This window comes from Aptenodytes forsteri, unplaced genomic scaffold, assembly GCF_000699145.1.
Source record: "Aptenodytes forsteri isolate BGI_AS27 unplaced genomic scaffold, ASM69914v1 Scaffold181, whole genome shotgun sequence".
NCBI classification, from domain to species: Eukaryota; Metazoa; Chordata; class Aves; order Sphenisciformes; family Spheniscidae; genus Aptenodytes; species Aptenodytes forsteri.
Genome location: NW_008795702.1, coordinates 3,788,624 through 3,814,705, shown reverse-complemented (window position 1 = coordinate 3,814,705; position 26,082 = coordinate 3,788,624). Strand labels below are relative to the sequence as shown.

At 37.9% G+C, this 26,082-nt stretch overlaps 1 protein-coding gene across 5 annotated transcripts in view; it reads right to left on the bottom strand.

The window, feature by feature from the left end:
- Nucleotides 1-26,082, bottom strand: part of COL11A1 (collagen type XI alpha 1 chain) — a 167,428-nt gene that overhangs the window by 112,506 nt on the left and 28,840 nt on the right. Inside the window, exons 5-8 of one of the 5 annotated variants that reach the window (XM_019473101.1) lie at nt 14,991-15,119; nt 812-928; nt 388-540; nt 107-202 (exon numbers count right to left, since the gene is read on the bottom strand). In XM_019473101.1, coding sequence (XP_019328646.1) covers nt 107-202; nt 388-540; nt 812-928; nt 14,991-15,119 — 495 coding nt within the window. The remainder of the gene's footprint in view (nt 1-106; nt 203-387; nt 541-811; nt 929-14,990; nt 15,120-26,082) is intronic. The other 4 variants (XM_009283198.2, XM_009283197.2, XM_009283200.2 and 1 more) reach the window with 4 other exon arrangements.

Genomic DNA, 26,082 nt, shown 5'->3' with positions numbered 1-26,082 from the left:
ACACAGATGGACATTCATCCTTTTAAAATGTGTTTGTGCTTCTTCAGTCATTGACACCTGGTGGGCAAGTATTTTTGTCTATCATTTTCTCAAGAGTCCTTATTACCTCATTTGCTTCCGTGGTTCTGGAGGGAGCTTCTGTCTGGGGCCCATAGTCATTTTCAGCTATGCTATACTCTTGAAATCCATCAACAACGTTTGCCTAGTATGAAAGAAAAGGTACATTATTAAAAAAAATCTTGTAGGAAAAATTCAAGAGGTATCACTTTTATTCAGGTTATGGTATTAGCCAGCCGTATTCATCTAGTGGGGTTAGGTATATTTTTTCTTATTATCAGAGATCTTCCAGTCTTGGCCTGGGAAAGATCTTGATTATTGCTTGGCTACCTTTACCCCTAGTTTGTCTTTTGTTGCTGCTTGATAACTTTTCTTCTTCTTGGATGCATAGTTTTCAGATTTTTTTGTTGTGGCCTTTTGGGGTTTGTCCTTTGAGCTAGCGGCCACTGTCCTCTTCTTCTTTTTGACCATGGCTTTCTTTTTCTGCAAACGTTATGAAAGATGGAATGGGAAAACATAAATAAAATGAAAAGAAAATCGAGAAAGCATGAATGAAAGAAGGGTAACCAAATGTGAGATGAATGCTGTCAGCCGTGAGACCTTCCATCTCTAACTGAAAGCAAGTGTTACAGCTACAGAGTAAAGAAATGAGTGGAAGGAAAACATTAAGCTTATACACAGAAGACACAAATTGACAAACCATGTGGTAGGGGACAGCTGGACACCACACAACAAACAGATCAGATTCTGTTACCTCTGTTTGTGCTACTGTCTCTTCGAACAGTGGGGGTCCCTCTGTTACAGAATCAGTTTCTTTATAATCTGCATCCCCATACTCATAGTCATATTCGATAAAATCTTCCGGTGTGTACTACATTGCAAATGGAAAAATATCAGGCATTCCCATGTTAGTGGTAGCAAACTAGATTAGCAATACTGGAAAGCATCTTAACCTTTACTTAGGAGTAAAGCTTAAGAAAATTAAGGTAGTATGAACAATTCAATACAGTTATTCATTTGGAGGAAAAAATACAATTTCTTATTTCTTTCAAAACACAATACAAAAGTAATAAAAAAGCAAGTAGTAGTGCCAGGAAAAAAACTCTCTTTTATTGGACTGCACAGAAGAATCAACTATAATTTGGATTACTGGGAGCACCAACTGACCTTTGTGAAATCATACATTTATTTAATCTTTAAATTGCAAATAATGCCTCTTTTTACCTATATTCTTTACCTGTGTTTTTTTCAGGTGGCCAGAAGAGCAGAGAGTTGCCAATATCTGACATGAATAGGGTAAATAATTTCAGATACAGGAAAGAGGCCACAACTCACAAATAACCATGGCCATCCTCCTCCTTTGCTGGAGAGTTCTCAAAACCGGGGCAGCTCCATGGTACACATTGCCTAACCAAATGCTTTACTGGTATAATTTCATTGAAAGGTCAGATCCTCAGCTGCTGTAAATTGCTCCATAGCTCTGTATCTATAGTAACTAGTATCAAATGAAGATTTGGCCCACAAAACTTTTACAAGAGAAAATGGGTTTAGAATTGGCCTGTGTAATGTTGTGAACACGGTCTAGGGAGCCAGGAACGCCTGAGCTGTAATGTTGGCTGTGCCATGAAGATACTGGTCTAGGTATTACGTGCACTGAGTACTACTCATCACGGCTGAGAAGAAAGGGCAGCTTTAAACTATCTTACCACTCCTGTCATGCTCGAAGCTACAGGAACTGGTTGGTCCTGTAAATGAAAGCAGTCCCATGGCTGCTACCAATTCTCTTTATGTCCCCGGGGAGCCAAAGGAGGGTGGAATTGCGGCCAGAATCTGGCCAAGTGTCTACTTTCCCTTGTTTAGGAAGAAATATTCTAATGTGCCTCATGTGAGCTAGCCACTTCTGAAATCTCCTCTCTCCTGCTACAAGTCAGCATCATTGTCTGTAAAATGAAGACAATATCTGTTTGTTTCATTAGATTGCTGAGAGGATTAGTACCTTACGCTTCCAAATGACTCTGAGGATTCACAGAAGTCATAAATATCATCAGCATCAGAAAGCGATTGACATTTTAGAAGAAATTATAAATGACATTAAACCAGATCTCCATATTCCAAAAGATATTCTACCATGTGACCAAATTACTGGTTTAACTGTTTTCTCTGGCAAAGCCTTTTGATACATTTCTTGTACTTATGATTTTAGTGCGCAGAAAATATGGAGAAGTTGATTTCCTCAAGAAGTATGAGACTAACACTGAAAGGCCTTAATCACTTAAAAATCCCTTTACATGGGTTTCTGTTACTTCACTCCTGTGACTCCTCAGAGTCCTACTATGACCAACCGCTTTTCTTAAAAAGAAGATACGGATTTTTTTAAGAAGCTGGATGCTTTTTATTTGATTGTCCTTTTGATTGTTTCTACACCCATGCCCATATAACTTGGCTAGTCATGAGATTTGATAAACATATAGAAAGAATGTAACATACTTTTGGTAATTGTCCGAAACCATATTGCACATTAATAAGAGAACATCAAACTGCACTTAAATAACAAAACATTTATCATCCTAGGTGGAGAATATCCTCTCTGTGAAGTACATTGGTGCTTTATATCTGCCTGTTATATAAAGTAAGCAACGCTTTGATTTCATCAGTGGTATCATTGGCATTACAGAAATAAGTTGATTCTATTTGTACTTTTCAAAAGCAGCAGCATTTTAGACTTAAACCTGGTAAGTAATATGTGATTATTCTCTCCCTGTTCAGTAAATTAAGATTCAGTCCTAATCCCAGTGAAGTCAATGAAACATCTTTGACTTGTAAATGGTATTGTCCAAGGGCCTCATGGGCAGTGACGATACATTTTTACAGATGTGTAAATGTATAAAAACATGTTTTCTGGCTTGTGCAGTTCTGAAAATGCAACTCAATACAACTTGTTTCTAATGAAGTAGGCCACTGACATCCAGAAAAGAAAACACAGTGACAAGTTTCTAGGAGACCATAAGCAGCCACATAAAGGAAGTAAAGAGAAGAAATAACCACATGGATGACAACAGCCGCTTTGAAATACAGAATAGCATTGAAATTGCTGTATTTCTTTGGAAATTATAAAAATGTGTGCAAATGCATAAAATCTAATTTGCTTTTCTACTGTCAAGAAGTCTATGCAAACTAGGTTGATCTACAAGAAAAAAAAAAGAAGTCTTTAGTGGAATATACCACTTCAAATTCAGTCATTCCGCCCTACCAGTGAAAACCCATTACTTTTAAATGCTTTCCCAGCCAAACAACATGAATCAAACACTCTGCTATGTAATTTTTACCGGTACCAAAACAATAGACGCTACCCATGCTAAATATTATCCAATATCTTAAGGGATAAGTGGAGGAACGTTTTCGAGAGAATTACTGCTTCATTAGCTGGATTTAAATTTAAATATGCTGTTAGGAGTTTGTTTTAATAACTCCCAGACACATAGATTCCTTTTTAGTAAGCATTGTAAACCTATTCTGAAGCTGGAAGCATTCATTCCAGCATTCGTTTTGACCAATTAAGAATTAAAATATAACTCTGTGTTGCTCAGTATTACAACTGTTTTTCAAATCTCAGTAGTATGGCTTCCCTCAAGGTAAGCTGAATGGCTGTGCTGAACTGTGCCAACTATGCGACTAATAAAATTACAACAGTGGGTTACAAAAAGTTCTTCAGAGGCCATAAACTAAACAGAAATGTTGACTGGAAAAAAAAAGAAAGGAAAAATATCTGTGCCAAGTATGTTAGTATTAAAAAAGAAAGTGGTGAACAAATTGATATTTATGCTAAGATCTGCCAGAGGCATAGTTTGGAAAGCCAGACATTTATGAATGAGAACTAGAAAACACTCATACAAAAAAGCATGAGTATGTGGAGAGATCTATTGCATCATGCATAATCACACAGAAAATACTTTACTTTTGGGTATTGTGCTTCACTCATTTCTATTAAAGAAAATGAAACTTTCTTGACATATGCAAAATATTATCACAAATAGAGTGGTACATTTGGGTTGCAATGATATGCAGGCACACAGACAAAAAGAACAGGAATGGGTGAGAAGTGGGGAATGCCAGTTTCCATGCTGGAAATCAGATTACTGCCAAGCAAGTGAAGATCTTCTCCATGGACTTTTTTTTCTTCCTTTTTAAGAGCACAGTATCACAGGGGTATTACAGAAATTCTTGAACCTACAAGCTAGGACATGTGGCCACCATGCTGAAACCATATTCAAGGAGTTTCTAATTGGCAGTACTTTGTAGTCCCCCTGGTACAAGGGGGACAAGTGGGAATATGCAGTAGCCCTGAACTTCCTACATAGAAAGATGTTATTCTTAGCAATCCTTCCTTTCCAGACGTTTCTTTCTGAAAGACCAGCAACCCCAGCCTTTCACACCAGCCAATAAACAGAGAGAATATGTTTTGTGCTGTACTGCACAGGTCCTGTTGCAGATAGTGAAATATAGATGCAAAATCTTCCAGGTGTATTTCCTGAGGCACAATCTGTCCAGATGGAGGAATGCATCTCTACACCCCGAACTGGTGTAAAGATGTACTTTAGAAATATGATTTACTCCACAGCATGATTTTATCAACTCAACCTGATAAACGCTATTCCCCATTTTTAAGATGAGACAACCGGACTGGTGAAGGACTGGCCAGTTAAATGAAGACTAAATCAACAAACACCAGGAACAGATTTAATGGAGTGAATAATGGGGCTTTAGTCACCCGCTGTGAAGCTGGCAACTCACACTTACCCTGCCATTAACAGTCAAGATTGGACATGTCGCACATATCGCTTCTTTTTTTGGAGCTACACAACTACGAGGTCACCTTTATTAGATGACCAGAGACAGAGGTATGACCCACTCAGTTTGAGGCCTCAACAAACCTTGAGAAAAGTGCCTTCACAGTTTGGATGCTAACATTTCTGAGTGCAAAACCCATGCTATTGCAGGCCTTGCTATTAGTTCACAGAAGCCGGGGAGTTCACAGAAATCTGTCATGGTTGCACTGCTAATCAAAGGAAAGAGAATAAGTAAACTCTTGAAAATATAGGAGAAAGCATGTAGAATTTCAAAATTAATTAACGCAAATGGAAAAGTATCTTCTGCCACTTTCTAAATTTAGTCAAGACTACCAACTCTAGCAAGAAATCAAAGCAAGGAATGAAAGCAAGTGTGACAGAGATGAAAAGTGTAGTTGAAGAGAGCATCATTTGTTTCGTTAGCTATATACCAAAGGACGATATTACTGGCCAGGAATGCAGCCAGAGAATCAGGAAGCTGGAATGGGATTTAAAGGGGTGTTCAGCTTGCGGATCATTCTGATGATCCTTCTATGGGTGCAGACTTAGCCAAGTGCAAAATATACCTACCACGGCTGTGCAGCATTACTTCAGTCCTGCTCAAGAGCTCTGTCTATGAAAGTTTACCGAAACCCTAATACTGCTAGATACTGGGATGGTTACAAATCTGAGACAGCAGAGATGAGATGCACCAAGTGCTCATAGAAATAGCAAAATAGATACAACTGTATCGACTTTTCCAGTGATTTCACATGAATATCAAAAAGATTGACTCAAAATTGTATCTTCAACTTGGACAATAGCCGGAACTTGGTGAGGAATTTCAGCTAAGAGACATCAGGTAACACATACTTCAAATGTGATGCAATTTTCTGCTGTTTTTCTTTCTTCTCTTGTAAGACCACCAATAGTTACAGAACAGCCATTCTTGTAATGAATATTGCATATGACTGTTTTCTTACAAACGAAAGGAAGAATAAAACCTGCTGTTTCTTGATGGGACAAAATCTTTCCACTATGACCTCATGCTTTCTTTACCAGAGTGATTATATTACACTACCAGATCATCATGCAATTCCAATTAAAGAGATGAACTGTTTTCTTCATCAGATGAATTTTAGAAGCAGAAGATCAGCAGCATGCGAGGCCTATTTCAACTGTGGAATGACTTAAATATTCTGAAGACAGCCTTACTTTGAAAACGGATTCTTCTGCTATCCATACTCTAAAAACCTACCCCCCCATTCCAAGATGTAGATTCTAGCAATTTTTGCTTTACCTTTCCAAATTACAAGGAACTAACAATCTAAATCCTAAACAAAGAACTGGCAATTTTTGCTTTACCTTTCCAAATTACAAGGAACTAACAATCTAAATCCTAAACCAAAGAACTGTCATAAGCTCAATTTTCCCATTGCCTGAAGATTATGCTAAATCATCTAGCTAAGAAGGCAAAGATGACTTTGAAACAATCTAGGCCCTTTAGAAAATGCAATAAAATAAAGGATGCTAAGCAAAATGAGAGTTTTAAAAATCAGATGCAGTAATATAAATAAATAAATGGTAGTAGATGTCAAGCTTGGGGCAGAAGGGAAGTTAAAAGATTTAAAAGACGGCCTCTTCTACCACATAGTCCTTATACTGTTCATAAAAGTGATAAAAGCAAGGACATAAAAGGACATGAGAAAAAAAATCTTCAATTTCCAAAGACAGCCTCTGTCAAAAGAGGAACAAGACACTTAAGGTTCTTTATTATGTTAATTGTTTAAAGAAAATGTCTATATATCCATACAAAGAAAAAGAGAGCGAGGAAGATCACTCTTTTTAACACCTGCTAAGTTAGCTAACTGCAGTTCTAAACATGACATAAAATGTGAAAATAATTATCTTTCTGTATTCTTCAGAAAGGTAGTCTTTCTGATCAGTCAAACACCTGAAAGGACACTAAATTAACATGGTCTGAAAGGATGCATGAGGCCTCCAGGTCGACGTATTTTGGGGGCCATTTGCACCTTTACTTTACCAAGTTCATTTCATTAAAGGCAAACATTTCATTTCTTCAAGTAATCCATTAGTTTGGGATAGGTCCAAAATAAATGAAGCAGAGTTCCTTCGGGGAGCAATTTCTCCAGCAGAAGTCAGACAGTGTGATTTATTGGGTTGCAGAAGAATCTTCCAAGCGAAGATTTGAAAGCCTGATAGCTGCGTCCATTGAAAATTAGACCTGACGACACTCCAGAAAATATACTGCCCCGCATCAAGGAAGATGCAGACTGGCTAAGTCTTTCCCTGCTCTAATTTCTGTGAGCTGGCCAAGCATATGTGATTGAACTGGAACTGAATTTAATACATTTCCATTTATAGTAGAAATGGTTTTGAAAGCAAGTCAGAGGCCAGACTATTCACAAGGTATTTATAAGAAAAGCACAGGTGCGTAACTTCCTTAGGTAAAGTAATCCCGATAATTGTAAAATATAATTTCATCACCACATTTGATCCTTAAAACCTAATTATACATTCAGCATGAAACAAATGTAATGATTACTGAATTAATCTTAAAGCTCAGTGAAAAAAAAACCTCTGAAGAAACCAGCAGAATAGAGCAAAAAGCTTAAATAAAATCAACAAAATAAAAGACCCTTTCCTCCCAAAGACACTATTCAGCCAAATGGCTAATTTGCCACTATGTTGATGAACCCTGCAATGTATCTGAATGGCTAGCACCAGTGGCTCCACAGTAATTCATCCTATCATTTAATTCTAGCATTCAATGAGTTACTACGGAGCCACTGGTGCTAGCCATTCAGATACATTGCAGGGTTCATGAAGATACGGTATTGTTAACGATCAGGCTTTGTTCTGTAAAATTCTACGATGGAAGGGTAACAACCTAGTACAGAGAACTCACATTTCTCACTCATTCCCTCTCCCTACTTCCTACCAGTTTACTCGTTTGCAGCTCTTTGCCCCTTAGTTTGTCTGCTACATAAAAACCCTCCAAAATTTGCAGGCCATAGGAAGATTTTGCATGGTAAAATGACTGTGACACTAGACTGAAATCACGCTAATGCACTATTCTAGTTACTTTCTAAAGTTCCTGGCCAGTTTGTTCTCCACTTAATTCTCTTTATCCGAAAGCTATTTAATTGCACCAAACATTCTGAACTCTCTAGCAACCCTCTTCTGACATAAGACAATAACATGCAATGCTTAATGAATATATTTCAGGATACAATATGTTCCTTAAAAGATCTGGCAACCTCCTCCCTGTTGTAAATCAAACACAATGACTTTTCTTTGCTTGGAATTTCTGAGAACTGAAAGTTGTGCTCATCAAGTAATGATTTGTTTTGGTCCATTTGGGAAGTACTCTCTCTCCCTTGCTGTGCTCAAATTTGAACATTTTCCATAATCAGATACCCTTTCTTTTTCCTCCAGAAGCAACTACAGCTTCAGCAGAATTTTTTAAGCAACTTCTAGGCAACACCTTTTTGGTGTAGTGACGTCTGCTGAGGTCATCACTCTGTACTTGACAAGTTACAGAGATCCATACCTAGCTATTCACAAGCAAGAACAAGGACGACTGATGCATACTTCAATTAAAGCATGTTGTGAAGGTGGAAATAAATTATAATAAACAACAGAGTAAAGTGTGTGGATGTTACTATTAATCTATCGCTTTCCCATTTTCAAATTTCAGACTGAATGGCACTTAGGTCTGACGAAGTTGGAACAAACCACAGAGGAATAAAGGCATTCTGTACAGGAATGTCACTCACATGCATCTCTATTCTAATGGCTTAGCCTGGACTGCCCACGGAAAGCCCCACAGTTCTGGCAAACAGCCAAATTCAACAGATTTTGCAGAACCTGTACACAAAAGTTAGTTAAAGGTTCCCCAGTTAAGTAAACTTTGCTTAGACATATATCACAGTTACTTGGATCCAGAAAGGGACTGATATAATTAAAATGGAAGTAGAAATATAGCATCCAGCTCCAAAGCTTCTATCTTTAAGTCTTTAGGTCACTCCTACCCAACCCCCTGTAGGAAGGGAGAGGTGATGGAAGGGGATGCAGAAAGTTGACCTTGGTTAGGTAGGAGAACGGCATGGGGATTAAGATAGCACAGCTGAGTAAGCCTGTGGAGAAGGGTAGAATTTAAGATATGTCCTCCCTTTGTAGGCTGGCTAGGTCTATGTTTTTATTCACAGCCTGCTGTTTTTGTGAATCCCATTGTGAGATGCTTGATTCTTCCTAAGCTTTATTTAGGGTAACCTCAGCACTTAATTCAGGGATGAAGGGACCCTGCAAGTAAAAAGTAGGCATTGAAATCCTCTCTGTTGCATCACCCAAATCGCAATTTGAATCTGATGCTAAGGTAAAAAGAAAATGCAACAAGAAAAAGAAAATCTCAATGCAGCACTTAAGGTATCATCAGTAAAGACACTGATTATAAATCAGTGTCCAGTAAACCTACATAGGAGAGCAAAGTCAAGGTCTTAAGGTCTTGAGACAAACCCAAACGTTTTAAAAAGCAAATACTGCACTCCTGATGTTGCAGCGATGTGACGTGCATCCTCAGGCTCATTTAATAGAAGATCACTACAATATATTCCATCACTTTTCCCATTTTATGGTTGGTAAGTTATTTTTAGTCTAGATGAAGTCTCAGACCTTGCCCCCAACAAACACATAAACCATTCTACCAGCTGAACTGGAAAGATGGCGTAGGGTGGAAATGAGTACGGAAAAGGAAAGGACTCATTTAAGCCAGCACTGCTATTGAAAGGAATGCCCAAAAAACTACAATGTTGGGTATTTGATTGTTTGCTCCTTTGCAGAAAGAAACACTGCCTAGAGCAAAGAGGATTACACTCAGTTAAAGAAAAGCACTTTTGCCTTTAAACCTACAACGTCTTAGACAAATCCTTCTCTCCAGATGTTTCTTTAGTGGTCTAAAAATCATCCAACTTTTCAGAATAACACCATTCCCAGGCTGTGAACTTGCCAGGAGACTACAAAGGTGTGCGATATCAAGAGATATCCTACTCAGCTTTTTAGGTGCAACTCTGCAAACATAATTTACTATTTCACTGACAAAAATCAACCACTTCCTTTGGGTTTTGTAGTCAGTGCTGGAAACACAGGTTAATAGGCTCTGCAATCACATAATTTGTCTCTTTCCTCTAAGCCAAGTATCATTTTCTTATTCTGGTCTGCAATAATTCAAAGGCTCAGAGATCTGAGGCCAGAAGGGACTATTAGATCACCTTGACTAACTCCTGTATACTTTCAGACTTCAAAACTTCCTACAGCCACCCTGTAACTGAGCTAACTAAAGTATAAATGACATTTCCCAAAACTTTTAGAAACGTATCAACCCTTGGCCTGAAGGTATCTAGAGATATATCATTTTGGTCATTTGTTCTTTTATTCCTAAAAATTTTAGTAGATCTTTTCCTATCTGAAAGTATCTAACTCACTTTCTTTTCTCACCCCTACCCATTTGTCTGCAGCCAGTATTTTCTTTTTGTGAAGGTTCTTTGCATATGCGAACCGAGCAACATTTCAAGCTTTTGTCATTATTGTGGGCAACTCAAACACATTAATTTTTCCAATTCCCAAAGTTACAGCAATTACGTAGCTTTTATTTGAATAATTTCCATTTTTGCAATATTTGTTTTAGTGACTGAACACCAAGATGGTATATGATGTTCCAGTATATGTTTCAACCAACAGCATACAGAGCAGTAATATCGCATCTGTATTCTTATTCCTTTTTTTGCAAACCAAGACATGCACTGCATTTTTTTGCCAGTTTTGCTTTGAGTGCTCATGTACAAACTGTTTCCCTACTTTAATAATCAGAATCTTTCGAGGCTACTGTCCAACAAATATTTTCAGCTTCTGCTGGCGTGTCCTGGTTTCGGCAGGGATAGAGTTAATTTCCTTCCTAGTAGCTGGTACAGTGCTGTGTTTTGGATTTAGGGTGAGAACAATGTTGATAATACACCGATGTTTTAGTTGTTGCTAGGTAGTGTTTACACTAGCCAAGGACTTTTCAGCTTCCCATGCTCTACCGACTGAGCAGGCTGGAGGTGCACAAGAAGCTGGGAGGGGGCACAGCCAAACTGGCCAAAGGGACATTCCATACCATGGGACGTCATGCTCAGTATATAAAGCTGGGGGAAGAAGAAGGAAGGGGGGGACGTTGGGAGTGATGGCGTTTGTCTTCCCAAGTCACCGTTACGCGTGATGGAGCCCTGCTGTCCTGGAGATGGCTGAACACCTGCCTGCCCATGGGAAGGAGTGAAGGAATGCCTTGTTCTGCTTTGCTTGCGTGTGTGGCTTTTGCTTTGCCTATTAAACTGTCTTTATCTCAACCCACGAGTTTTCTCACTTTTACCCTTCCGATTCTCTCCCCCATCCCACCGGGGGGGAGTGAGCGAGTGGCTGCGTGGTGCTTAGTTGCCGACTGAGATTAAACCACGACATGGCGTAAGCCAAAGCTGACACTGAAAGACACAATCCTGCCCAGCCTTTAGCCCAGTGTTCTCTCTTCCCTCTTTCTATCACAAGAGTTTGTGTGAAAACATGGGAGATGAAACTAGGAAATCAATCTAGCTAAACAGTAATCCTTTCGTGTTGGCTTTCAGCTTGATTAGTATCCCAGTCTGGTAAATCATGTACCCTCAAAATTGCTTTCACTGATCCAGCAGCAGATGAAGCCCACGGATGGGGACAACCTGCTGCACACGAAAGGTCCTTTTGTTAACACATGCAAGCAGGCTGTCTCGCAGTGCGTACTTCCTAGCTCTCTATGGTTGCCCTACATTTCCTTCTTTTTCTTGTAGGTGTGTAACTTTGCCTTTAGTTGTGTTATCATCATTGTTTACTGCTCTACAAAATCATGACTGACAAATTTTAATAGCATCCATTTTACACTCATTTCTATAGTGCTAGCACAATTCCTAAGAAACTACTAAAAAGTTAATCCAGAGATAGCTCTCGGTTTATAGCCATTTCTGAAATAAGGCAGCCAGATTTGAATCTGTTTGTCGGGTACTTTACCTTTGTCATACAATGCCTTTTTTTCTTTCATACAAATATCATATGTTGACAAATCAGAAGCTTTACGAAGGTCTACGTCTATAAATTCTATCAGATATCACTATCAAACTTGTAATCTCCTCAAAACATGCAATCAGGCATTTTGAAATAATTGTTTTCCAAATAGACTGGCTGTAATTGTATTTTTATCTTTTAACGCCTTATTTGATTTTGCAGTCAAGAGTTTAAAAAAATCAGCATTGCTATCTTCTGTAACTTCTTCCAGTACCTAAATAAGACTTGTTTAATTTATTTCCTTAAAATTAATTATCTATGTGATTTGATAGGCTGTATCTCAAAAGATAATGAAGTAGCCTGCTTTAACAAGCTGCTTTTTTATCATTTAGCAGACAATTCTATAATTCCGGGCAATTCAGTCAGTCAGTTATTCTATTGCATATTCATCACACCGGTAGTCTTGCTGATGTGATTATTTCAGGTTACTATTACACAACATGTTAAAGAGATCCATTGACTTCACTGGGAATATTCATACAAAGTTACACATACAAACTCATGGAGAGCAGCAAGGAAATCGTGTCTTAGTTGGGAAAGCAAAATGATTCAGTCACCACTCAAAGCAATAAATGGAAGCAAACAGAAATGACAGTTCTCCATTTCTTTAATCTTTTAGCTCTTTTCAAATTTTTTCAAATTCATTTAAAAACGTTACATTACAAATGAAGATCTTTGATTTTACTTTTTTCTCTGTAGGTGCTCCCACAAACTATATGTGTTATCACAGGGCAAAAAAATAGGCCTTAGAAAAACACATTAAAAAACCGCTAACCCCAAGAGCATTTTTGCAATGGCTGCTGAATTTAATGATATTTGCTGACGCTCCAGTGGCAGCTGCGTTAGGCTATAGATGATCTCTCCTCAGGATGCTCAAGGAGAACAGCGCCAATTGTTTGATTTTATGGTTCCCTTTCTTTGTTTGGTGCTCGCGGACTGTTTTCAATAGATGTGCAGTATATAACTGGGAATTCTATATGATGAGCATGTAACTAGATACGTGCAGATAGTTTTTGTAATTATGATGAGGCTTATTTTTCTTTTGATCTACAAATGAGTGCCCTCAACTGACGCTAGTGTTAAACAGCTTTGATACAGTATAAACATATTTGACAGCAGGAGGCTTAGCTAGTCATCCATTATGGAGGGAATGTAATCCCTGGGCTATTTTATTAATATTCTACATCCTTTAGAAACATTGAATTACACTCCAGTAATTCACCAGTAGTCATTGCTGCTAATCAAGCACAAGTATTCATTCTTCTTCATCTTGAATAGATTTTGAATCTACAGTCTGATCCCAGCTAATTTCTGTGGATTCCAAGCCTTGTCCACAGGCATTACACTAAAGGACAGGAGCTGTCATTGCCATCAGCGGTGGCCAGAGCAAACAAATATTTGCGATCTCTCTAAGCCATGTTAACTCCTGCTTAGGAGTTGATGTGAGTTTGGAGGTGACAGTACTCCCCACTTAGTTAAAGCATTTTAAGTATTTAGATATATTCCTCTTCAAGAAAGAGACCAAGGGATGATTTTAACAACCTTTTCCCACAAAAATGAGTTTATTAGATTGACTACTCTTCAGTCTTATTTCAAAGTAGGAAAGCACTAGCCTATTCAAACCTTCCAGGTCTTCGCACAGGAAATAGAAAAAGAATCAGAGTGCTAAGTCACACAGCAGCAAAGCCCAGGAAAGTTCCCAAGCAAAATTTCAAATTTCTCTGAAATTTAATAATGAGGAAAAAATTAATTTGGTTTTGCTATGTTTTATTTTCTTCCCATAAAATATCAACAATGTGTTTTCAGCCTGTTCTGTTTTGGAATATAGTGCATGGAGATCCACGTAGCCAGGCACACAGACAGAAGGTGCTACAGGGTCCTCATGAAGAGACCAGACTCCATACACTGTAATGTAGTGTGAAGGCATCTGCCTATGTGTGATTGACCTGACACATCTTGAACTACACCTCTGATACAATGGATGTGGGAGTCCCTTTGAACCAAGTTCCGGGCCCTATGGATCTTAGTCACTTGATGACATAATTTTCAGTCAGATAGAATAAATAGTAACAATAAATAAAATTATCATGTATTTAGGAAAAGTTCTGTCTCAAAATTGGCTCAAAGCAGGCATCTGAGAACAATTCAGCAAGTTTTTAATGCTGATCTCTTGAGCAGTCAGTAACAATAACCAGTCAGATCACACGCAGCTGAGTGCACACTAACTGTCCAGAGCCAAGTTCAAAGACTAGTTACATTTTGCAAAAGCTTTCCACTTTACAGCGTTTGATGCAAGTATTTAGAATGTGTACAACAATACATACAACTGCTGTTCCTCAGAGGTCTAATCTGAGGAACTATCTTGCCCTCAGTGAATTACTCAGTTTACAGCTGTGAGAACTGTCTACAGTGACAAATGGTTTCTGTAAAAATTTTTTGTGTTTCTGGGAAAAATTCCAACTCTGTTTTGTCCCTGTTGATATCTACCTGCTACGAGTGGAGCTGGCTGAAATAATTTTGTGCGTACATGCATTTGTACACTGGACACAGCTCATCAGAATACATGGCATTTCAAGCAGAAGACGTTTACAATTGCAGAATACTCATAGCTCCCATATCTTTCAAATGTGGCATTTGATGGTACACGGCACCAGTGAAATCATAAATGTACATAGGAAGAATGAATAGGTACAACTAAACAAACTCATATTGCTATCATGTTTTAAGGAATTACAGTTTAACTTTGTCGAGCATGCTGGTTATCCAAACACCAGCATGATAGGTTCCTTCAAATGCTTGACATAAATGAGTGGATAGCAAAAATGAATGCACTCCTGCAACCTTCCTCCCTCGTATCTAGAACAACGCATGCCATTTAGCTGTAAATGCTCCTTGGGTAACTTGTATCCAGCACAACCACTAACGTGCAATAAATCTGGTAATACGTGACTGATTACTCACCTCATCAACTTGAGGATCTTGAGCCTGAGCAGCATTGGGCACTGGGGAATCACAGTCTGGGCTATAATGCTCACAATAGTCATATGCAGCTCTGGGGTCAGCTATAATCAACAGCTGCTGGATCTCACCCTGCAGGAAAGCATATGCGGATTAAGTAACAAAAACAAAGATTGTCTACAGTTCATCAGAAGTACAGAGTTTTCATTCAGAAAACAAAACTAGGCACATTATACTTAGATATTATATTAACATTTGTGGTTATAAATAACAGATCTTAATTTCTGCTGCTATTCTGGAAAACATCCTAACTATTGTTCACATGGCAAAACAATGCAAATTAATACCGAATGGACTAAGTGCAAAATTCTGGCTCAAAATGCTGTCTGGTTTGGAAAGGAGGGGGTGGGAAGGTGTAACTCCTGCTCTGTCATTTTCATGCTGTTTGTTTACTTCTTCACTGGGAACCAGTCTAAATTCCTAAGACTTAATTCAGGGCACTTCCTATTACCAGCATGCAGCTCAGCATGCAAGTGATCAACAGTGTAATTCTGAGAGTTTGCATCACAACTGTACTCTCAAAGAAGGGAGAAGAGAAATAGGCTGTACCAGAGACACAGTTACTGGAATAAAAAATAATTAAGTGAGCATCGTGTAAACACACACTATAGAATATGTTGAAATAAAAATTTTAACAGCTAACAAATGTTATTTTCATCTCTATTCCCATATATCATGTGTAAAAACAACATCACAGTAAAGAGAGCCACTATTCTGGATAATAAAAATGGCTCTGCTGAGATCCCCTCCAGAGACCCTGTATGTTTATCATTTTCCACAGAAAGCTGTCTGGTATCCAGTGCATTTCTTAGCATAGTGGTACCATTTAAACAGCGTTAGGTAAATTCCTGCCAACATTTCCACTATAAATTTCCTCATTCAGGAGCTTCTTACGCTGTCATAAAAATAAAGTTGTTGAAAATTGGCACATGTTCTTGGTCAAAACCCATGAACTTCGATCTCGCGCTATGTCCCCAGAAGGGGGGATTTTTAAGCTTTTATATACTTCTAATGTGATTTTACTTTGTTTTTACCAAAAATGGGGGCAAACGAATAACTTTGTTAGTATACCTGTGCATGTTTTGTCTTTAAAGAGAAAATATCGTAACTGATGGAAATGTACAGCTGGGAAAATTCACAATAATCTCAGTATTTCCAGGTTTGCTTTATTTTTCCTTTCAAAGAGAAAAATCACAGAAAGAAGAAAAACCCCTCAAACTGAAATAAATCAACCTTCTGCAATTCCTAGTTCTATTTGTAACACTCCTTCCTTTCAAAAAGAAAAATCACAGAAAGAAGAAAAACCCCTCAAACTGAAATAAATCAACCTTCTGCAATTTTCCTAGTTCTACAATATTTTTTTACTAACTTATTTAACACAAAATATGAAATACTTAGTTTCTTAGCACATAATGGCTCTATATTACAAATCTGTTTTTCACAATACTCTCAACTCATTTTACCTTATAGACTCATGTGTGTCTCAGATTAATTTAGAGTTGGAATGTATTTTTTTTAAGCTTCCAGAAATACTGGAAGTTCCCCTGCCAGTGGTTCTGGACTGCCTCGTTTATTTTCCTTAGCTCGCTAATGCTTCCTGATTTGGACATCTTCCTACAAAACCTGCTATACATACAGAGAAATTCCCCCTTTGATTCCTTACATGACTCCCTCAAGAGTCTGAGTGCTTTGAGAGGTTTTGTACAGTCACTGTCAGCCTGGGCTACGCATCCCCCATCTCCAGCAAAGTGTTTCCAAAGTGCTCTGCCCTTCCTCTTTCACCAGCCAAATTAAATCTACGTTAAGCAGCGGAATAAGTTAGAGAGAATTAGCAACTGAAAGACAAAAGAGGTAACTCTTTTGGAGCAACCATTAGAGATGGATGTATAGAACCCCTGTCCTCACCCTGTTGAGCTCAGGTTATTGTCTCGCTATACGCCCCTGAACATTCATGGCTTTCTGAGATGCCCGTACAGGTCACCATGTATACAGTGTGCCAGCCAGGGTGAGTAGTGCCAGAACTGCTCCTGAAACTGCTGCTGTTCAGCATGATATGCTAAGAGAACCCAGGTGGGGGAATATAGCCAGTATTCTGGAGCTTGCTTTGTGCTGATCTTGAATGTCATGGGATTTTGGCACTGGGTTTTGTCGGTTTGTGTGTTTGCAAGAAGCACTCAGCATGCTGTTACCACTTGGCTTAGATGTCCCTAAATTGGTTAAAGCTGTTCCTGATCCATTGACTGTACTTCCCAGCCCCGCCTGTCTGCCTGTCATGGGTCCACATAGAGGGAGGCCCTCAGAAGTCTTGCACAGTACACATGAATTGCTACTGGCTATTCTTGTGCGAGAAGTTTACTGAGGAACTGACTGATTTTACATTTGGCATCTCAGATGTTAATTTTCTTCTTTTTCCTTCAACATCTGCTATAAAAATATTTCCAGTAAATTATTGTTTTTCTTTTTCTATTTTTTGTTTTTATTTTCCTGTCTTTGCTAATTAAATGGCTTCTTTGAGTATTGTATGTGATATATTGGCAGTCCTGTTTCCCGAGTCAGCGAAGAGCTTTCATTTCAGAGCGGGTCAATCCTCTCAGCACACGAAATTCCACATACATTATTGCGGATTTCATTATTGTGATTTAGTTATCATTCTAAGGAATTTGTTGGACAAATCTACACTCTTTGAGAATTTTTCACAGAACGACTTCAGTCTTCACAACACATTGAGTTTAACTGCTTGACTTTGTGAGACTGAAATAGAATTCTATAAAGTTCTTTGCGAATAAACTACAAATACTTGATCTGGCCATACTTTACGACCCGGAGTCATAAATTAGATACTTAATGATCTACCTGCACAAGTCCCAAGAACTTTAAATGAAAATATGGATAAATGGAGTCATGGGTTATTAACAATTTTAATAGTTGGTCTCTAAAACAACACTGAGGTATCTAAATATATATGCATATGTGCATAATGTTGTTCTTATATGAAAGTTGCAGCAAAAAAGGAAGTCTCACAGGATAGAATGATGAAAGCAAGAGAGGGAGAACAAAAATGGGGAAGGAGACAGGAGAACCGAGTAAAATTTACAAATACACCTGAGCATCCTTGAAGTAGTCTGAAAAGTGCATAGAGAAAAAAAGAAGTACAAAAGGCAGCTGTCTATATAGATTAGTTCTATTTCCTTCCCTATGAAATTGTCATGACCACCTTTGTTGGGAAAGACTGCTCAAGCAATTTCACAAAGTTCATAGACGACATATAATGTGTTATACAAGTCAAATGTTTGATGTCTCTGCTGAGCCAGTCTTCCACCACGATTTGATGTCAGAGGTAAGTGGGATGACAGTAGAAGGCAGAGGCAGAGCGCTTGTGGTGAGGTATCAGACAGGTACACACAGCAACTCTTTCATCTGATTACTTGTTAACAATGTGCATGCTTAACTTGCCCCCAAAAGTGCTAAAAGCCTATTTGGCACTTAAGAAGAAAAATTTGCTGCCTTATAACAATTTTTTTATCCTCTATAACACTTAATACAATGCGTTTTAAACAGTGTTTATCAGATATTTAACATTACTTGCATATTAGGGATGAGAAAGCTGAGAGCTAGGTCTCTGCCTTAGTTGCCCAGAGGTGAAGGGGAACATCCAGCAGGGTATTCAAGCATACCTAACATTAAGCATACAAGTACAGCCTGTAAGTAAAATGGATCAATTTGGAGTCTTAATATTTAGTTTGGATCATAAATACTTCACTGAAATAGACACTAAGTTGTTGTGAGTCAATGCATAGTTGAGTAATTCATCTCAATGTGGAATAAAAATCGTTAAAGTCTATGAACGTTCTAATTCCTCTCTATTTTGGGAATGTGCTCATAATTAAAATCAGAGGCTTTTGAATCAGCCTCTTGGTTATATGAAAAAAGCTGCCTGAGAATCATAAGATATCTTGCCCATCAGTTATGCCTAGCATGAAAACATGGTACAGAAGGATTACTTCTGTAGCATTGTCCTAAAAGGTACTCTACCAAGTAAGTTACCCTTTGCAGAATCCTCCAAGACTATTAAAAGGAGTAAATTAGATCTGAGGAAACATCCACTTCTTTGTGGCACGCCACAGAAAATGTGGAGAACCAGGCTACAGAGCTACAAGGAGAATACGCTCAAATCAGTTGAATGCCTACCTATTGGAACAGCTGCACAGACATTCGCTCAAATTAACTCTTCTACAACGAGGAACAGCCCAGCTAAGAATGAGAAGTGTGTGGTGAATTCAGTCATTGAAAATTCCTCTGTGAATCTCACAGGCATTCCACGGTGACATTCTAGACTAAGGAAGTTTATGTGTATTTATGTGTACCCACCTCGCTAGGTAGCAATGCACAAGGTGGGGTATCTGCACTGAAAACATAGCTTCTTGATATGAAAACAGTTTGCAACACTGAAAAAATACAGCGTTGACTAACAGAAAAAGAAAATGGAGAGCCAATTTGCAGGAAAGCAGTAGACTACCAAGTTCTCTTTCCAATTTTAGTGACTTTCTCTTGATGTAATTATTGCTTTAGTTAGCCTCATGGTAGTAATCGCTATATTTGACTCCACCTTTTTAGAGCCTTTCTTAGATTCCACAGCAGAAATCAGAATAAGGAAAATCTCCAGTTAAATATGGTGTCACATTTTCTCAATGATGTAAATCATTGAGGGCCTGAAAAGTAAGGAATGGATTATTTTATCATTATAAGCAATAAATGTTAATGGCTGCTTATTATCTTAATTGTGACTTCATAAAAAGTCTTAGATATTATCTCTCTTCTTGAAACATTCTCTTTTCCTTTTAACTACGTAATCTTACTAATGCTTTCTAAATATGGGGTACTGGAGAAGTACAACCATAAAGTAGTCCATTCATAGTCTATTTATCAGCTAAAAGTGTCTATCATTGATAAAAGACATCTCTACTATCACCTGCCAGCATCGTTAAAAAGGCAAAAGTATGAATTCTTACAAGGCTGTAAGGATACTATATGAAGGAATCAGTGCTGAAATTACTGTTTTTTCCAGTATTTAAAATTTTATGGTCTAGTTCCCTAGTCCTACAAGAACCTCAAACAGTTCAGTTGTAGAGACAGATTTTTGGGGTCTCTCTTTCACAAGAATCTTAATAAAACAATAACCCTGCCAGGTGAAAGTGACCTTTGTCCAGGGCATAGCAGGTAAGCATTACTTGAGAAGCTCTGCAGGACCCTCTCCACAGAAGCAACATTCACAAATTATTCAAAACATTTAAAAAAAATAAATTCCAAGAACAAGTGACCTTGGCAGTTGCACAACTAGGATGCTATATAACAATGTGACTGGACCAGAGTTGAGAACTCAAGTTGTAGTTTCTTATTGTAAAATAATGAGATTTTCTAGAATGATTTCATTAGGAGAATTATTATTGTTCATTTTCCAGCTTGACAAAAAAAAAAAAAAAATAAATTCCAAGAACAAGTGACCTTGCACAACTACCATGGAGTGTACATTGCAGGTCTCCTTCTAGCAGCTTCCCAGAGCCAGAGGCTGAGTGCAATTCTGCAATGTAAGATTCAATCGGCAAAGACAAAGGGTTAAAAAAAAAAAAAAAGAAAAAGAATGCAGCAATTACTTAAATGTCTAATTTATATATTAGAGGTTCAGACTTTCCACAACTAGAGTGGGAGGGTTAGTATTAGCAAAATACCATCCTTCTGATTCATATTCTGGATAAAATGAGTACCTCTTATGTGCTTATAAGGATAATTAGATTTTAAAGATGACTACCTAAATGGTGACAAAAGCATAACAAAACCAGTGCTAGGCACAATATCAACTCAGGAGAACATCAACATCCTTCATTTTCATATGATGGCTAAAGCCTAAGAATTACAGAGCGGACTCTTCAGTAAACCAGCAGAAACCCTAACCTGTGTATATGTGCCAACTTTCTCTAATTAGTTATGTGACAGTACAACTATAGACTCCAAAGAACAAAAGTCTAGACAGCCTGGATATTACTACTATAGAATTTAGAAAAACCTGCTGCAGAATTCATTTAATCTTCCTGCAAAGATTTGAGGGATTGAAGAATTCCAGGGGCCTTTAATATAATATTCCATAACCCAGGCCCATTGCATAATATAGCTAGAGAAAGATACTTAGCGCCTGCCAGACTGAAGCACTGTAAAAGCAATAAATTGTGAAAGCAGAATTCTGTACAGGTCAAAGTTTCCATAGAAATCAATGTCTTCTTGATTCTTCGAAACTCCATGGTTATAGTAGTATATATTCAGCTTGGATAAGAAACAGGTTGGTATACCAATTATAATTTTTAACCTTCGAAACATAGCTGTTCACAGACCAAAGTCTACTGCAATTCTTGGCTGAGAGATCAGATTGTATCACAATGCCTGTATATACAGCACGTGTACATAACACACACACGCAGACACACCTGTGACCAAGGACATCCTCTTTTCTTGATAAAAGACCTGCAAATCTGTTACATTGTCATTTATCTTAGACACCTCATTTACATATGTTCTTTAAAACTTAAATGTATCAACACAATATTAAATGAGGTGATAATAAATCCTATCTGTAAGATTTGCTGGAGCTGATGTAACAGGCAGCATGTTTTGAGCCCAAGTTGTTAATTTTAAATGTAATTACAAACAGTTTAGTTAAATGACCTTTCCTTTGTTTCTTGGGAATATTCCTTGAAAATGAACTTGAACTCCAACGAATTACCAGAGCTTTGCTTTCCTTTTCTCCCCCTTTCTTGCTTTCAAAAATAAGGAAGGGAAACAAGGAAAACAGAATTATTTACTTTTGTTCATCGAGCATAAGTTTGGAAATACTATAAAAAAACCCCAAAACACCAAATCACCATTCTTTCAGATAAAAAAAAAGGCAAAATAAACCAAGCCAAATAGAAAGCATTTGTAAAAAATGCGGGTTTTTTATTAGGTGGCTCTGAAATGGAAAAATAGTTTGCTTTGCTTTATTTTTGTTGTTGTTTTTTTTCCTCCCAATGCTGGAAGTTGGCCACTTCTCTGGTGTCGATAGCTAGAAGGTTGCTTCTAAATATTTTTGCCTGGAACCTATTGCATTTTTTGGTTTCTGTCCCATTTATGTTAAACGTTACACGTTACTTTTTAGTCTGACTGACACTAAACATTTAGTGGGTCACTAGCAATTACTAAAGGTGACGTATAATGGGAATCATTTTGGCTATGTCTACATTAGCTAGTAGTGCAGCTCAACAGGACAGTGTGAAACAGAGGAGACTGATGACACATCATTCACACTACATGCCTTTGGGGGAGTTTTGCTTTGGGCTAGCTTCCCTATTCTACTTTAGGGAATTGCTGTACCTTAGCCGTACAGCAATTTTGGTCAGTCAGTAAAAGCTCTACCCATCCTGCTACTGCTACCTTCTTCACGGAGTACGTGCACAGATGAACGGCCTTTCTGCACCTGCACACTTGGACTCTCCACGCTTACAGATATGTGAAGGATGGCTGCTCATCTGAACAGATCTGTAAGTTAAATCATATTGCTGTCAAGGTACTACCACTCTGTCTTCAACTGCTCGCTCAGGCTGTTTAAAGGAATCCTACGTTGTACATAAGGGTATGAATGCTTTTTTTCATGAAAACAGGTTAATGCCTAGTATCAAAATCTAAACCCTTTATTAACAAGGATTACTGCAAGAATTTAATCTCATAAACTGTGCAGTTAAAGCTTTCATTGGCTTTAAATTAGAGACTTAAATACATCAGGTTTTGTCTTGTTATACTAATTTACAGCACAGTTTCTAAAAATCATTGTATTGACCTGACACGTGGGGAGTTTTGAAGGAAAAAAGTCTCTATAGGGAAATATCTGCATAAAGACTCTGTTAGTTATTAACTTATTATAAAATACTTATTATAAAAAACTGTTGTATTGTTCACACCAACAGTACTAAATGAGGAGTGACAAATCCTTAAAGCTGGCAAAGAATAAAAAGATCCCTGCTATTTATCAAACATTTAAGCTACAAACATATTTCAATGGATGCAATTCAAAATTCTTTTACTAGGTGCCATGTACCAGCATCTGACTAATTTCTTTTTTTTTTTTTTTTATTTTTGTATGCTATTGTAGGAATTCTCTTCTTTGCAGCAAGAACTTACTTACAAACCAGGCCTTCTTGCACTATGTATTTGAAAACACAGAACAGATTAATTCCAAATGACACATGTAAAAGTTTGAGGAATTCTGTGTCAGTCTTTCATAAACAAGCATTTACGAATTAGTCCCACTGATATCAATAGATCCACTTCAGTGAGCAAGTGCTTAGCAGTGTAAACGAAGGTCTCATAACTTGGCAGTTAGTAATAATACAGTTTCTAGATGGCATAATTTTATTATTTTAAGACACATTCACAGTTTATACTTTGCTTCTCAAGCATCTGTATGCATCTGACACTTAATGCTTGCTTGTATTCACTATCTTGTTTGTGACATCATATTGATTTCCACATTAATTGAGCACGATGTCATAGAGTCTCAGATTAGCACTTACATTCAGGAATGAGCAGCAGGCAACTCCAAATCAGAATTTCCTCATATAAAACACACAAACCCTCCACAAGATTTGGAAAATACTTAAGATAAATTTTTTCTTGCTTTTAAAGCTAAACCAGAAGACCGTTCTCAGAGCGCTACTAAAAAACGCCTCTTAGCTTTAGCACCAGTAGGTAAACTTACCAAGGAATGTTATGTTTGTTGAATAGACAAAAATAGCAAATTAAGTAGTCATTTATCATGCTCTTAGGACACTAATCAGCCCCTTCCTTCTTTCAGTGGTGATCTACCTGATCTCTGGACACCCAGTATGCTTACTTAGAAATTATTGATCATCAGCATAGGAAAGTTACATCAAAGCAGCCATGTCAAACTGATTAAAATGTATGCATTTAAAATTTCCCAGTGTACTATAACATATTGTTGTGTTAGCAATAGTCAGACTGCCAGAACCAGAACAAAGGTGGGAGAGCTGCCTAGACAGCAGAAGTTAATATTAGGAACAGAAAAAAGAAAAGGAAATAGCCAAGAATTTAATTTCATTAAATTTTGTTGTATTACAAATTTACAATAACACAGTTAGAAACAAAGAAGAATATTTGATCCACTGTGATGTAACACTGTTTTAAAATAAGTGTGAAATATTCCTCATAGGAGCAATATTTGTCCTAAGGATTCTAAATGAATGTTCCACGCAAATATGTTAGAGCAATAGGACTGAAGAAGTAATTGTTTTTTCCAAAGATACAATCAAGTTGTCAGGAGGTCAGGATAATTGTCACATAATAATACCTATTCGTGACTCAGGTGTACTACGCAAGAATTCACAGAGGTTTAGATGTACTCTCTAAGGGAACAGGAACGTATGATCTATCTAATTGTTTACAGAGCTGATTCTGACAGTGCTGAACTCTGCTTTCAATGGGAATGAATTACCTTAATGATGCAACTGGTTTTTGTGCAGTTGTGTTATGCTGTATGAATGGGTTCAGGACCAGAAGAAACCCTGGCACCTTCAACTAGTAGGTCACTGAAGCCTAAGATTCCGTTATATTTATCTACAGGTTCATTATTTCCACATTTTGAATTTCCATTCAGTTTGAGGAGACTGAAGAGTGCTCCACAGTTCCTCTGATCAAATCATTGGCTTACTATGACTAAAAACATCATTATTACCCAAGATAAAACAGCCTTTGTGATGCATGGATACAATATGCTGTGAATTCCAACAGGTCACTATACACTTAGGTATTTCTTTTTATGTGCTTCCTACATGTAAGCTAATAAAGGCATCGAATGTCATATGGAAAGTCTGCCTTACACAGTTTTAAGTCTTAAACACTTAAATCTAATGTCATGGCTAAATAAGTTCATTTCTGGAACTTCCTGCACGTAGAATAAGACACGTTGTGTTATGTGTTTCTTCAGTGCCGGTTGTGGTCTCAAGATACAGCAGGGTTCACAACACACAAATACTACCAAGGAGAGCCATGAAACCACCAAACATCACTCTGTGCTACCACGAATGAGATAAACAGAACATTTAAGACACAACCAGGGGACTCCCAAGCAGGAGACAAATTTCAGGGAACAGCCCCAAACTTTAGAAATTGTAGCAGCAGTAGCTAAAGGACGGATAAACTCTTGTTAATGAAACAAAAAGAATGCTGTTTAGAGAGTAGAAAAACATGAGACAAACTCAAAAAGAACTAGATCATGTTTTGCTTGGCTGGACTTTGAAGGACACATACCATTAAACCGTATATGGCACGGTACTTTGTTTGAGGGACATTCTAGTTGCCTATTTTCAACATGCACATTTCTAGCTAAAGGTTCAAATAACTGAACATAGGTACAAATGTACCCACGGTGGCTGTACAGTAAAAGAGAAAGCAGAAAGCTATCCCAAAAGAAAAGACTGCAAGCTTGTAATTTAAGTAAGAGACTTCAGATTAAATCTAAACCCCCAGCAATTACAAGAACAGCCTTACAAGAATGTAACTGATTTCTCTGAATAAAGCAAGAGAAAAGGGGTGCAATCAGTTAGGTAAGGAAACCTAATCACTGAAGGAATACAGAAATGTACAGTGATGTTATAAATGGTAGAAATGTTGCTGTTCTCAGTGCTGAATGTTAAGATTCAGCCTGTAAACTGACTTTACAGCCAGCTGCACAATTTCTTTGCGTGTCCAGAGAAGGGCAACGAAGCTGGTGAAGGATGTAGTGCACAAGTCTTATGAGGAGCGGCTGAGGGAACTGGGGTTGTTTAGCCTGGAGAAAAGGAGGCTGAGGGGAGACCTCATCACTCTCTACAACTCCCTGAAAGGAGGTTGTAGCGAGGTGGGTGTCGGTCTCTTCTCCCAAGTAACTAGCGATAGGACGAGAGGAAATGGCCTCAAGTTGCGCAAGGGGAGGTTTAGATTGGATGTGAGGAAAAAT